Here is a 14,156-nt window from a genome sequence, read left to right as displayed (position 1 = left end):
AGAGAAAAAGACCAAGTGTGTCTGCAATAGTGGAGCCCCTAGGCCAGGGGTTGCCTTTGGTCCTGAACGTAGGGCTGACTCAGTGGTATGCAAACAGGATACAGCACTATGCAGATGGGATATGAATAACCTACTCTTCCTCCCCCACCCCCCACCATTGGTTATGAAGTTGCAAGAGGGCAAACTGTGATCAGCTGTCATCTATTTTTCCTCTGAGTCAAAACAGGCAAAAGAGATGTCTGCCTAGTTAGACATGGCTTAGAAACAGGACAGGAAGGAGGATCCATCTGTGTGCAGAAAGAATAGACATCAGTGTAACAGTTAGCCCTAGAAGGCTTAAAAGACTGTCATCAAGCCCTGGCTGGTGTAGCTCAGTGGATTGAGCACGGGCTGCAAATAAAAGCATTGCAGGTTTGATTCCCAGTCAGGGCACATGCCTGGGTTGCAGGCCACGGCCCCCAGCAACCACACATTGATGTTTCTTTCCCTCTCTCTCTCTCTCTCTCTCTCTCTCTCTCTCTCTCTCTCCCTCTCCCCCTCCCTTCCCTCTCTAAAAATAAATAAATAAAATTTTAAAAAATTTTTTGAAAAAAGAAAAAAAAGATTGTCATCATCCCAGAAATAACCAAGAGCCCTTAAAGAAGTAGTTTTCAGCCACCCTGTCCCCAAGGTGCTTCTGAGAGTCTTCCAGGATTGTGGGAAGGCAAAGGGGAAGACATGAAACACGTCAATAAGAGTAGACTAAAACTAAAACCTCATCCTTGGTGGGGATCTGGCAATATTAAGTTTTACCAGGAAAGGAGTGCCAAGAGTCAGGATCCTGGCAAAGCCTCAACTTACTCCACTCTGCACGCTGAAAAAAGCCACACTCAAGGAAAGCTCAGGGAAGACAATCTGTTTATTATAGCAATAGATCCAATGGAGAAGACAAACTGCAAACAAACAAAAAAACAAACAAACAAACACCACTGTGCTCCAAAAAGCAAACACATCCCAGCAGCTGGGCCACAGGGAACCATTTAAGTTTCTCTCCCACCACCTCTTCCAACCACCCTATAGTACATAAAATCTTGAGAGTATATAAGTAGTTGAGTTGTCTCCTCCAAGTGCACAAAGAGGAACAAAAACATTCCATAATTTGACTTTGGTGATTCAACTCAAAACATTGAGAAATGATTGTTTCCCTCCCCAATGTATCTTTTGGGGTGGGTGTAGTGAGATGTTTTATATTCATGTATATATAATATACCTATCCCTATATATAGACTGTCTACAAATGCATCAGCAAGCTTTAATAAAGGAAGACATCAGCAGGAGGCACAGCAAGAGACACAGGCTGTCTATCCTTAAGACATAAGTAGAAAGGAAAGTTTCTTGATTTATCACCCATTCCAACTGCACCAAGCCATTCCCATGGCCTGGGACTATCCTTTGGACCTGGCCAGTATTTTCAATTGTCCACCCGCTTAACCTGACTTTGTAAATACTTACCAGCCCAACCTCCCCAAGGAGATTAACAGGGAGAAATATGGATCCAATCAGCTTTTCCTTTGTATTAATTGGGAATAAATGTGATTAGCCCATATCTAGGGGGCAGAAATTTCCAAAGCCAGTTCCAAGGCACCTCAAGGCATTTTAATCCTGAATAATTGTGCTTTGTTCTTAAAAGCTAAATTCCATGGGCTGGCCAGCCCACCTCTCTTTACAATGACCCTTGATTAAAAAGAACAGACAAATAGGGGGTTCTGAGAGAGCAGGAGAGGTGGGGCAGTTGAGAAAACCAGCAGACTGGACCCAGCGGAGTGCAGTAACGGCAACATGCAGCCAGAGTAGGGCTTGAACTCCACAGTGCAGAAAAAGAAACAGCTTGCTGATACAAACTAGAAAGCAAAGTAGAGAGCTGGCAGCTGTGGAAACATCTCATACTTTCCCACCTCTATTCACAAAAGCTTGACTTTGTTCCCAACCTCACTGCCCTGGGGGAGGCAGCTCTATGAGACTTCTGGAGGAGATTCTAAGAGGCTTGAGAAAAAGGTGCATATGAGGGTGGGCACCTGGGGCACAGGTGGTTCCTGGTCCATCTTCATCTGCTCGGGCCCCTGAGGCCTGTGGAGAGGACTTGCCCTCCCTAGGCCCCAATGGGTCACGGCAGAGAAGAGAAGGAACCCAGAAGTCTTGGGCCACTTTACAGAGAGTTAGTATTTCTTAGAATAAACCTAAGGAATCTTACAAATAATTGCGCTGAATGTTATGAGTCCTGGAAAAAGAAAGGTCCCCAGCCAGCATCAGAACTCGTCCTCACTTGTCCCAGGAGAAGGGTACTTGAAAGGTTGCCAAAAAGTGCTATCTGCAAACTACAGAAGTGCAAACAAACACCCTTGGTTTCAGCTGGCATGAGTTATCCACATGCTCCCCTCTCCGCTGGTTGTCTTGAAAGTTGGGTGATGTCTGCTTGCCCCGGGGCATTCTGGAGGCTTAGCTGACCCCCACTGGCAGTGTGTTGATTGGCAGTTAGGTACTGAACAGAAGAATTAGAATTTCAGGGTGGGCTGGACCCAACCCACCCAGGAGCTATCTGGCTGGCTGGCTGGCCACCCTCCACTATGCCTGGCTTCTCACCCTCTTCCCTGTTGTATCATCCTCCTTTCTTCCCATTCCTTCCTTCCCAGGGCTCAGATTCTGCAATCTCTTCCTTCTTCCCCAGTTCCAGCCCTGGAAGTAGTAACTGCGCAGACAGAATTAGATGCACCAAAAAAATTAATCTTGGTTCCCACAGGGCTGACCTGGCAGGTCCCAACTCTGTTATGGCTTTGTGTACATCCCCAGCACCTAACACAGTGCCTGGCACATAGGAGATGCTCAATAAATGGAAGCGAATTAAACTAAATCTCCTATATGCTCACTCCCCAAACTGACCATCTAATTGGCAGAGGCAGAGAATGGTCCCTGAGACTGTCACTGTCCGATCTCCACCCCTTTCCCCCAGACTCATTCCTGCTCTGAGCTCTGACTCCCTGAGCCTGGGCAGGACCTCAGCTCCTGGAAAGCCGGAAAGAGGCTCAGCCTAGGGCATGGGATGGGGCATTGCCAGTGGCTCTGTCTTCATTGTCATCATTCCATCCCTGCCTCAGTCACAGCCTGGAGAGGCTGGGCTCCTGGGAGGTGAGTATACTCCCCTCACCTCACCTCCCTCCCTCTTTCCCTCCCTCCAGTCCACAGAGGCCCCTCCCACAAGGACAACTAGGGCTCTGTGAATTCAGACTGGAGACTGAGGAGTCAGAGAAGGTGACAGGACCCTCTATTTTTGTCAGTTTGAACCTCAGTTTCCCCATCTGTAGTATGAGTGACTTGGCTGGTTGATCTCCAAGGTAGCATTCTTTACATCATCAGTTTCTCTCCCTCTCTTGAACCACTCTCTAAATTGTGAATAAAATGGCAGTGAATGTTGGATCCCCACAAATGCTACTTTCTTTTCCACAAGAGTATTGTTGGGGCAAGGAGGATGTAACATGGCTCTAGATGTGACATGGCCACAGCATCTCCCCTCATGCTTCCCTTAGGGCATTCCCTTCCTTGGTCTCTAGTCAGAAGTCAGCTAAAAATTGCTGAGGGTAACTGGGAAAGTCTGAACAGAAGCTCCAAATGAAGCCCCCACTCTGCACATCAAGTTCTCTGCCCGTGGCACCCAGCCCCTCCTCATCTCTGCACCTTGGCTGCTCCCAGCTCAGACCGATGGTCATCCTGTTAGAGAAGGCAGTCTGCAGTAAGCTCATTTTACAACTGAGCCCCACCTCAGCAGTCCCTTGGCTGATGGAAATTTATCTCCTGTTGGTGGGCAGCTGTGGTGGAAAATGACCTGGACAGCATGGCCCACCATGATTCAGCTGAGCTCTTCAGTACCACTCTCACCAAAAATCTGAAGGCATCACCAGCCAAAAGAAAACCACAGGCTTCCGGGGTAGCAGCCATCAATGGAGAAGATGAAAGCAGAGCTCCCCGGACCAAGGTTCATCTCCATTTGCCTCTGGTTTTGGCTTTCCTTCAATGCTCAGAAAATGCACAGTTGTCCCTTTAATATGCCCCACCTCCAAATTAAAGGAACACGTCGCTACCCCCTGGCCTGACAAGGCTGCTCTAGGCTGGGAGTAGAGCCCATATCCCACTCATGGGTCTTCTCTGAAGCTGCTACCAGATGCATCCGTGCACTGAGCAGGCTGGACAGCTGACCCTCTCCTCCACTACTGCTCACCCTGGGCCCCTTCTCCCTGGGGCCCTCACACATGCCTCTTGCCTTCTCTCAGGGACTGGCAGTTTTGAACCCACTTCTCCCTCCCCCAGGGGCCACACACACCGTACACCATGGCAGTTTTCTCAAATTAAAGAGAGGTGGGTTACTCTTGGTGCAGAGTGGGGAATACAAAGTGAGGGGTTCAGGAGGTACCAGGTTGGCCCTGGGATCCTGGTTTGAGAGAAGCACACCAGAGAGGGCAGGCAGGGGCACACTGTACAAGGTGGAGTGGGAAAAAGGGCACAAGGGGGCCACAGGGAGAACAGGGCATGAGGGGGCTGCAGGGACAGCCACCTGTTACTTGGCACCACCGTCAGCATTGCCCTCACCATCTGTCTTGCCCTCCTCCTCAGTCTTCAGGTCATCCGTGCTCAGTTTCTGCTCTTTTTTCCTCCTCACGCACTTCACTATCATCAGCACCAAGATGACCACAGCCAGGAACCCCCCCACAGAGGCTCCCACGATCACTGCCACTGTGGAATCCCGCTCAGGGGGCTCTGGAGAGGGAAAAGAAAGAGACTCACTGAACACTAGAGCTGGAAAAGGGAGCCTGCCCACTGTCCCCTGCTCCCACAGCATGTGTGGGGTGCTCCTGATTTTACTCTCCTCCAGAAAGAACTGTGGGCAAAACCAAAAATCAACCCAGGCTGTTTGTCTCTAAGTACCCCACCCCCCCAAATCCCAGGATGCCCAGAAGCCTCAGGGGAGGGCAGTATAAGGCAGTATTGAAGAGCATGGATTTTGAGATCAAATAGACCCAAAATTGAGTCCTGATTTTGTTACTTCCTAATTGTGTGATCTTAGATAACATGCTCTCTAAGCCTCAGTTTCCTCATTTGTAAAATAACAGTACCTCCCTCATAATGTTTTATGAGGATGAAATATGATAATGCATATAGAGTTTAGTCCTATAACCGAGCATAGTAAGTGCCCTATAAATGAATGCTGCTATAATGATTCCTAAGATCATGATCATGATTGATAGCATTATAAGGACTCTCTGAGACATGTTCCCATGTCCTTAAGGGCTGGAGGGAGGAATATAGATGCTCTGTACCCAACACAAGCTGTTGATCCCTCTGCTCAGGAAGACACAGCCTCTCCCAAGGAGCCCTGAGCTAATGCCACTAGAGAACAGTTGTGGAGAGTCACTGGCCAGGAGCAGTCAGGGGTCTGCACTGCAGCCACTGCAGCCACTGCAGCCCTGCTCCCCTCTGCCTGCCCCTCACCTTCCATGAGGACCTGCAGGTGGATCCTGCCATGGCCACGGTGGCGGTCAGGTGGATTCATGATATAGCAGTTATATAGGCCTTCATCCTCGATTCGCACGTTTTTCAGCGTCACTGACACATCGTATTTGCCAGGGTTCCCCGAAAACTCCACGCGGTCTCGAAATCGCTCCAACTTCAGATTAATGATCTTCATGCGGAACTGGAGGAACTAGAGGTGCGCAAGGGACAAGATGGGGGACTGGATGAGCAAGGAGCTGCAAGGAGAATGGGATGCCCCCCTCCCATGCACTCTTTTACCTGGAAGACAGATAGTTACCTCCAGACCTCCACCACCCCTCCCAGGGCCACCCGGACATGACAACACCCCTTTGGCCAAAGCCCTATGGAGCAAACAGCCCACCAAGGTACTACAGGGTCCTGGTCCAGTGTAGGGGCAGGTGGTGGGAAAGGTGGGCCTCATGATGCATGGGCTCCTGCCTCCTTCCCCAACCCTACCTACATCCCAGGACTCACCATCTCCTCAGAGCAATTACTACACTCCTGGTAAGTCCAGTTCAGGGAGAACTGTTTGTGGTTCACTGTGTAGCAGGAGTTGAAGGTGCAGGCCAGGCGGGCATCAGAGCCATTGAGCACATTGAGGGTAGTAGGTACTGTGACTTCCATGTTCCGCCCTGGAGGCACTACGGACAAAGCCACAAGCTGGTGAGTATTCTGGCTGACAGGACCAGGGAAAGGCAAGCCTGCCATAGCTGGTGAGAAGTGGAGCAGAGCTATGGCCAAGGGCTGGGTCCCTCATGGCTGAAATTAGCAAGGGGCCAAAGTGGAGTGGGCAAAGCTCATAAGGAGTAACTGATGTGGCCCTGGGGGTAAAATAGGGAGAGAACAAGGCTGGGGTAGAGAGACACCAAATCATCTGTCAAGCAGGGACAGACAAATGGCCTCAAGCCTTTCCTAGGACCATTATTGGGCAGCCCCTCCCCCTGGCCATCCTGCTCCAGTCCTGCCATTGCTGCCTGCTACCTTGGAAAAAAATTTTCACTGAGCTGGCCTCAGTTTCTCCCATCTTCTCCACCATTTCCAACCATCTCTGCTGAGCCAAAGCCCTTCCAGCTGAAGGGGCAGTGTCCCTGATGGGGCAGGCAGCACTGAGCACTGAGGACAAATAGAAACTCCGAAGGCCTCACACTCTGTGCCCCAAGGCCAGAGCAGTGCCCAGCCCAGCTCCTTTACCATCCCCAGGTTTCCAGCAGGCAGGAAAGAGGGCAAACAAGCAGTGGGAGGGAAGAGGTGCCCCAGAAGAAGAGACCAAGGGACCAAGTGACCAAGTGATGGGTCTACAAGGACAAGAGTCCCTTTGGAGAGGTCAGGCCTGGAAATGCTGCAGAAAAAAATCTGATCAACAGGGAGGGGACAGCAGATTTCTGTGGAATTCTACCCAGTGTAGGAGAGCTGGATATGGAACTGAGAAAGGCCGGTCCCATTCTGACATTCTAAGCAGAGCAGAGTCTAGCTAGGGTGAAGCTGTAAACTAAAGCTGCAGTGCCCTCTATGGGACAGAAAGCCTGCAGCACAAACTTTAAGGCAGGGGTGTCGACCTCATTTTCACCCGGGGCCACATCAGCCTCCCAGTGGCCTGCAAAGGGCCAAAATAATTTTAGGGCTGTATAAATGTAACTATTCCTTAACTGTTAGAAATTAGACTCAAATCTAATTTCTTGGAGTAAGACAGGAAACCACTAGGGACTGGGAGCAGGGGCAACTAGGAAGCTGTCCAGGCAAAAGCTGTTCCTGTCTCTACAGGACTAGTATACACATAGAGGTCTGATCAGATGTGAGTTCAACCCCAGCTCTGCCTTCGATCAGTTGCAAGACCATGGGCAAGATCCTTCACCCTCTAAGCCTCTTTTCCCTCCTCTGTAGAATGCAGCTGATGACCCCACCTCCTGGCATCGTTATGATAATTAAACAAGACAAAATATATAAAGCACACTGCAGTCTGCCTGATAGTAAGTGCTCAGCAATTGGGAGCGCTCATCTTAAATTCTCCTCGAGACCCATTCACCTAGACAGGAAGGGCTCTGAGGCAGTCTCCTGGCAGAGGGCACCTCAGAGCATGGCCCCTGCAGGACTCCATTTTCCAATTTTTCTGTTGCGCAAAGCTGCAGGGCCCCATCCCACTGCAGCCTGGAAGGGGAGATATCAAGTCCTTCTGCCCAGCCTGGCCCTTAGGATGAGTGGTCAGGCCAGTAGGCAGGCCTTAAGAGCAGGAGACACTCTGAACTGCTGGCCCTGGAAGCTGTAATGAAGAAGTCCTAGCCTAGATAGAGGGATAGGCATGCAGACCCACCTGCAAGGCCAGGTCTCCCAGGTATGCACTAAGGTGCTCATTAGGGGAGTATGAACTGGAGAGGGTGAGTAGGCCCACCAAGAAGAACAAAGCCCGGTTCTTCTCTCTCCACATTCATAGCTATTATGAAAGAACCTTGCACAGCTCCAGGCAAGGAGGAGGTGTGCAGAAAATGCCGTCTCCGCCCCCACTCTGCACAGGCAGAGAAATCTGCAGAGAAGGAACCTGGCAGGGCCTTGTCCTGAGCTTACCTCATCTCCTAGGAACTCTCTGCTTCTCTAGCACTTTCCCTTGAGAGGGTCTGCTACCTTCCCAGGGTCCCCAGCCAAAGGAGCCTCCAAGTGACACCAGGAAGTAGGAGCTGTAAATCTGGCTGACCCATCCATCCTTGGCCTCTGTCCTCTTAGTCCATGACATCATTCTTATTAGAACTTGAACCCAATGAGACAGCACCCTGCCATGTAGGAGGTCAGCGACATGGGGACCAATGGGCCTTTGGTGGCTGGCAGGAGTGGGTATAGAGAGGTGCAACGTAGGGTCCTTCCCCAGAATCCAGGACATTGAGGTCCTGCAGGAAGCATACTAGGTGGAATACACATGCCCTCTACTGGTCAGAAAGGTCCACAGCCAAGTCCCAACTGCAGAGTAAAAGAACAGGGAGTTACCATTCAGAGGAAGCCAGAGCAGGAACCCTCAGGAATTGTAGACCTAGCCCCACTGTCTTACCAGTGGGGAAAGTGAGGCCCTGAGAGAGAGACACACACACAAACACAGAGTATGGGGCAAGCTGGGACCAGAACCATGTTTCTGACTCCTAGTCCATAACACCTCACCTGGATCTCAGGCTCAAGCTGGGAGCTTTAGGCCTTTCACCCATCCAGACCCTCATTAAAAACAAGTAAACCATCCCAACAAGGTCAGAGCTGTAAGCAAAATCTTGATCACTTGATGAATTCTGCAGCTTCAGGAAAGTACCCAATCCACAGCTAGGGCTACAAAAGGATATAATAACAACAAGGTGCTTACTGTGTTATAGGCACTGTTTAAGCACTCTGTAGGTATTACCATGTTTAATACTCACAACACTATTACACCTCCACCTTCCCAATAAGGAAATTAAGCAAAAAGCAGTTAAATGAGTAGCCCAAGTTAGCTAAGTAGCAAAGCTAGATTTGAACCCAGGATGCCAGGTTCTAGACAGAAGGTTGAGGGATTGAGGCTGGGTAGGGAGGGTGTGATTGTTTTTCAGGGTGTCCCCAGGATCAGACCTCCTGCTATCTACATAGTAGGTCCAGCCACCACTTCTGAGCAGGCTTGCCAAAGGGGAATGTTTCTGTTTAAAGGAACTTCCAAACAAGGGAAGCCTGTAGTCTTCCTGGTTGTTTGTTTGGCACCAGCCAGACCTGGGGCCTGGATCTCTTGATTTCCAACTCACAGAAAGGAAGTGATGATCAACAGGGGTGCAATAAGGATGTAGATTTTTATCTTAGTTCCAAACCGCACTAGTGCAAGGCCTCCCCATGTTCCTCTGGCCCTCAGGCCCCATTGTCATCCACTGTTTTCACTGGTTCATCTTATAGCAATCACAAAAGTTTGCTCACCTCTTGCCAAACACTATCTCCTGCAGAGACTAGAAGCTAATTCTCCTCACTCCTCTTTCCAACCCTGTACCAAACTATGAAGCAGGTTTACTTTCTGCTTGGTTAAAAAAAAAGGAGCGAGAGTATAAGCAGAGAAGTTATCTCTAAGATCTTCTGGACCACACCGTTTCCTGGGGCAGCCCGGGCCTCTCAGGCGACTGTGGACCCCAGCCCCTGATCCCTGCACTGACTTACCATTCAGACCTACCCCGGGCTTCCCTCAAGGCCCAGTCCACTCCTGTGCAGCCATGACAGAAATTCACCCCAAACCTCCACTGGCTTCCTGTTGTTCTCAGGATCAAGTCCAGGCCCCTGCACGCTGTTTCTAAGCCCTTTGCACTCTGGGACCAGACTCCATGCTCATGTCCTATCCTGTCAACTTCCAACCCTCTGTACTTCCTCCACTCCAGTGACCCCAGAGTTCTTACTTTCCTGAAAACACCACCCTCTCTCACTGTTCCTTTTTTGACAACGTAACACATTTTTGCCTCAAGTTGGGAAGCTAATTCACCCTTCTGCACCTGGGATCCTCCCACTTACACTACAGATGCCAGCTCAAAAAGTATCACCTGACAGCCTCCCAGTGCCTGTGTCCTCTCCCCAGCCCTGTTCTACTGATTCCATATGGCTGGAAGTCAGAATGGCATAGTGGCCTAGACCAGGGCTCTTAGTGCCCTGATCTGATCTTAGGCAACATTAGTTAACCTCCCAGCACCACAGTTTCCACACCTATGAAATGGGGTACAACAATAGGACCTCCATTTTGGGGCTGTTGTGAGGATTCAATAACTTACTAGTGTATAAAGTTCACAGCAGTGCCTGGCACATAGTCCAGGACAAAAGTTAGCCACTATTACTCAGCATATTCAATGCTGGGTTACTATTGTTTGTTTATGTGCCTGCATCTCTCCTAAGGCTCTGAGGAACTGATTCTTATTCATCCTGGCATCCCTGGACCCAGAACAATATGGGACACTCAGTAGAAGTCTGTAGAAGAAAGGAAAGGCATTGCCCCCTCCCGGCTGTGTCTGGGTCCCAACAGCAGATATGTTCAGTGGGCCTGAGTGAGGACCAGTCTCCACTTCTGGCTTTGCCCAACATAACCCAAACTTTGGTAACCAAGCCAATGACCATAGAGCCAATGGTCTTGAGAAAAACTCTGGGACAGCCCAATCATTTGAATTGTTTCTAGCTAAAAACTAGTCTTACATGCTTTTGTTGTGTACAGCAGACTGCCCAGCTTTTCCCCTTTGCCAGCTGTGTAGTCATCCTCACCAACTCAGTCCCTGACAGTATCCTCCCTTGTCACTTATAGCATCCCTCCATCTTGAGGACTGATGCTACTACAACCCAAAGTTTCATTCTCCACCTCAGCCCTCAGCCTTGGAGTGCTAGAGTGAGCCTCACCACAGCACCAGTCAACTCATGTTCAGCATTTCCCTGCCCACATCCTCTCCTCACCCATGTTTGCAGAGGCTTCAGCTTCCTCCCATCACAACGTCACAGCCTCCATGCCCTATCATCCTCACCCCAGAATCCATCTTTCCCTAAGTCACATCCTCCTCCTGGTTACGGAGCCCCTTCACTTAAATAAGGCTGCCTCTCTCCCACAGGAAGCTCCACCTAACTCCAGATGGAGGTCCCCTGTCCTCCATCCCCAACTTTTTGCATGTAATTGGGATTCTCTGATCAATTAGGTTAATAGAGCAGTAACATTTCTCGACCATTGGGAGCAGTAGAGGTCAACAGTTAAGAACTTGCTGCAGTCAGACAAACAGGCATTCAAATCTCAGCTCACTTTAAACTCATCATATGACCTTATTGGGCAAGTTACTTAACTTCTCTATACCTGTTTCCTCACCTGTAACATGAGGATAATAACAGTATCTACTTCATACAATTACTGACTACTGCAAGGACAAAACAAGTTGTACAGTGCCTGGGCATGTGAAATACATTCATAAAGGTTATTAACCTATTGTTGAGCACCTGACTCACTTACATGCCAGACTCACAAAAACCCACACGGCAGGTATTCTCCAGTTTACCCATAAAAGCACTGAAGCTCAGAGGGTTTGAGTAACTTGCCCATGGATATCAAATAGATGACAAAGGTGGCCTCCAATCCAGATCAGATTCCACGGTTCATGCTCTTTTTTCCTGTCATACATACCAGCTCTGTTGTTAGTATGTCCAGTAACTCAGCAAAGTTAGTAAGTCTTATCATGCCGGCTTCCAGGGGCTCTGCACTGTCTCTGTTTAGCACTCCTGCCAAATAATCTATCCAGCACAGCATACCAGAGGGAGGGAGGGAGGGAGGGAGGGAGGGAGGGAAGGAGAGAGACAGAGAGAGAGAGAGAGACGGGCTATGTGATGGGGAATATTCCCACTGACAATCCTTGGACTTCACTGTCAACTGCTATGCCAGCAATGAATATGTTTAGGAGCAAGAATGAAACTACCTATAAAGCAATATTGCAAATAACTCTCTAGCCCACCTATCCACCAAAAAATCCATGAATGGTCAAATATGAAATTAACACTTGAATCACTCGAGAGGGCAGTCTGCAAGGCAAGGTTGGGCTGGACATCTCTGAGACATGGTCTTAAAGGGCCACGGCCTCCCTGGCCCTTGATTTCCTTTTCCGTTTTTTCCTTCTGGATCTCTTCACCTGACCCTTCCCCAACTCCATGTGGCCCAAGACAGAGGTGCCTTCTCTGTCAGTGTCTGTGGCAGTAAATCTCCTCACAATCCAGAGATCATTCCTCAAGCTTCCCACTCACTCCCCAACACATTGCAAAAAATCAGTGATAATAGGTTTCCAGGAAGCCAGACCCAGATTCAACCTTCAGCCCCCAACTACCCCACACAGTGTCTCCTAATACGATAAATCCAGCAGATTCCAAGGATCAAGGTTCACAAAAGAAGCTCCTTAAAGGATCATTAAGTCTCAGGACCCCACGTTTGCAGCAGCATTTTAAAAAATCCATAGACTCTGGATGGATCTACATGCCTGCTCCCCCCACCCTCAATACACACACACACAGGTCCAATTCAAGGCTATCCAAACAAAAATCAGCTCCCCTGACAACTGTCATCCCTGAGCAACACTGAGCATTTCTGTGACCAAGCAGTCCCAGCCTCATACAGTCCCCACCACTGTCTCCCCAGTTCAGGCACCTTTCTTCCCAAGGACACCAAAGAGAAGCTCCAGCCACATCTTTCCTGCCCCTACCCCCATCCTCTTCCAGTCGTGGCTGCCTTTCTGGACCCTCAGAAGCATGCAGATGCGCAGTGTAACTTACCCAAAGAGAGAAAGAGACTGAGCCCCGTGAGGCTGAAAGCAGGGCGAGGTAGCCAGGCATCTTTGTGCATTTTCAGAGACTGAGATGTTAATCAAGATATGGGAGAGGGTGATATGAGGGGCTGAGGGCTACCAGGGAGGAATTGTTAGGTACTAAAAAAAAATGCACGGATGTACTTCAAAGACACATACAACGTTAAGAAAGCTTTATTTTCATCTCTCTAACATGGCCGGTCTGTATGTTGCTGCTAAAAAGAAACAGAGTGTGTGAGGGAGAGAGGAAAAAAAGGGGGGTGGGGGGAGGATAGGGTAAATTTTATGGTTGTTGGATTTCAAAAAGCAGGTGGGAGGGCATAAAAAGTCTTTCTGAAAAGAAGGATGCCCAGAAATTTTTATCTTCTAAAACAAGAACTAAAGCAAATCCTGTCTTTCTTCTTAACTTGAGTCATTGTTGGATTTTGAAAGCTGTTAGAGGAACCAATTTATTTCAAAGCTGCTGTAAAGGTGAGGGGACTGTTTTTGTCATTTAAAAACACCCCAAACGGAGGAACTTGTTTTTATGTTATTTTGAAAGGGTTCAGGAAAGTGAGTCAGGAGACTTTCAGGAAGTAAGGACTTCCTTATTTTTCTAGTATTTTCACTGAAAACAGAGTATGTCAAAGCAAGCCGGTGTAAAAAAAAAACAAGTACCTAAGAGATCTTACAATCGAATCTAATGGGAATCAAATCAACAATAAAAAGACATTTTCAAGACAATCGGAAAAAAATAAACATGAACTGGGTGTTATATTAATGAAGAGTTCTTAATCTTGTTGGGTGTGATAAAAATATTGTAGCTATGTTCTTTAACATTTTTATCTATTACACACACCAGAGTATTTATAGGTGAAATGGCCTGATGACTAGAATTTGCTTTAAAATATTCTAAGACAAAAAAAAATGAGGGGAGGTAGGTGTTATTGATTGTTGAAACTAGTGATGGGTGCAAAGAGTTCATTTCAGTTCTCTCTTCTGTTATGTTTGAAATTGTTTTTGAAAAGGGAAGAAAAAAATAGGCTAATATCACAGATAGGAGAACTTGAGGTAGAGTGCCAAAGAGGCCCTAAGCAGAGAAGTGACCCCCACTCTTCTGGGAAGACACTTAAGTAGAACACAGGTTTTCTTGCAGCAATCGCATGCTTTTTCGATGGGCCATTGATGCACCAAAGAGGTTGCAACTAATATTTTTGAGCATTAACTCTGCTTCAAGCACCTCACAAGTGATTCCTCAACTTGTAATCCTGGGATAGGTGATTTCTCCTTCTCCTTCTTCCCCTACCCTTCTTGATCTTCTTCTTTTTTCTC

General features: G+C 48.4%; 1 protein-coding gene across 2 annotated transcripts; it reads right to left on the bottom strand.

The window, feature by feature from the left end:
* Nucleotides 1-880: 880 nt before the first annotated feature.
* SCN2B (sodium voltage-gated channel beta subunit 2) lies at nt 881-13,105 on the bottom strand. Of its 2 annotated transcripts, none has more exons than XM_028515941.2 (4): nt 12,814-13,105; nt 6,034-6,200; nt 5,518-5,728; nt 881-4,785 (listed from the first exon to the last, which is right to left on the bottom strand). In XM_028515941.2, the coding sequence occupies exons 1-4, from the start codon at nt 12,881-12,883 to the stop codon at nt 4,586-4,588; spliced, it is 648 nt and encodes a 215-aa protein (XP_028371742.1). In that variant the 5' UTR covers nt 12,884-13,105; the 3' UTR covers nt 881-4,585. The 2 variants fall into 2 exon arrangements, with proteins under 2 accessions (XP_028371742.1, XP_028371741.2); XM_028515940.2 differs by lacking the exon at nt 12,814-13,105 and adding an exon at nt 12,689-12,762.
* Between the last annotated feature and the right edge of the window lie 1,051 nt (nt 13,106-14,156).

Source organism: Phyllostomus discolor, chromosome 6 (assembly GCF_004126475.2).
Source record: "Phyllostomus discolor isolate MPI-MPIP mPhyDis1 chromosome 6, mPhyDis1.pri.v3, whole genome shotgun sequence".
Taxonomy (NCBI): Eukaryota; Metazoa; Chordata; class Mammalia; order Chiroptera; family Phyllostomidae; genus Phyllostomus; species Phyllostomus discolor.
Note: the sequence above shows the minus strand (reverse complement) of the source record. Positions and strands in the feature narration are given on the sequence as shown.

Coding starts and splice junctions, on each gene's coding strand:
- SCN2B (XM_028515941.2), bottom strand. CDS start 12,883: ATGCACAAAGATGCCTGGCTACCTCGCCCTGCTTTCAGCCTCACGGGG. Junction 6,201..12,813: donor CAGTCTCTTTCTCTCTTTGG/GTAAGTTACACT, acceptor CTTTGTCCGTAG/TGCCTCCAGGGCGGAACATG. Junction 5,729..6,033: donor GTAATTGCTCTGAGGAGATG/GTGAGTCCTGGG, acceptor GCGCACCTCTAG/TTCCTCCAGTTCCGCATGAA.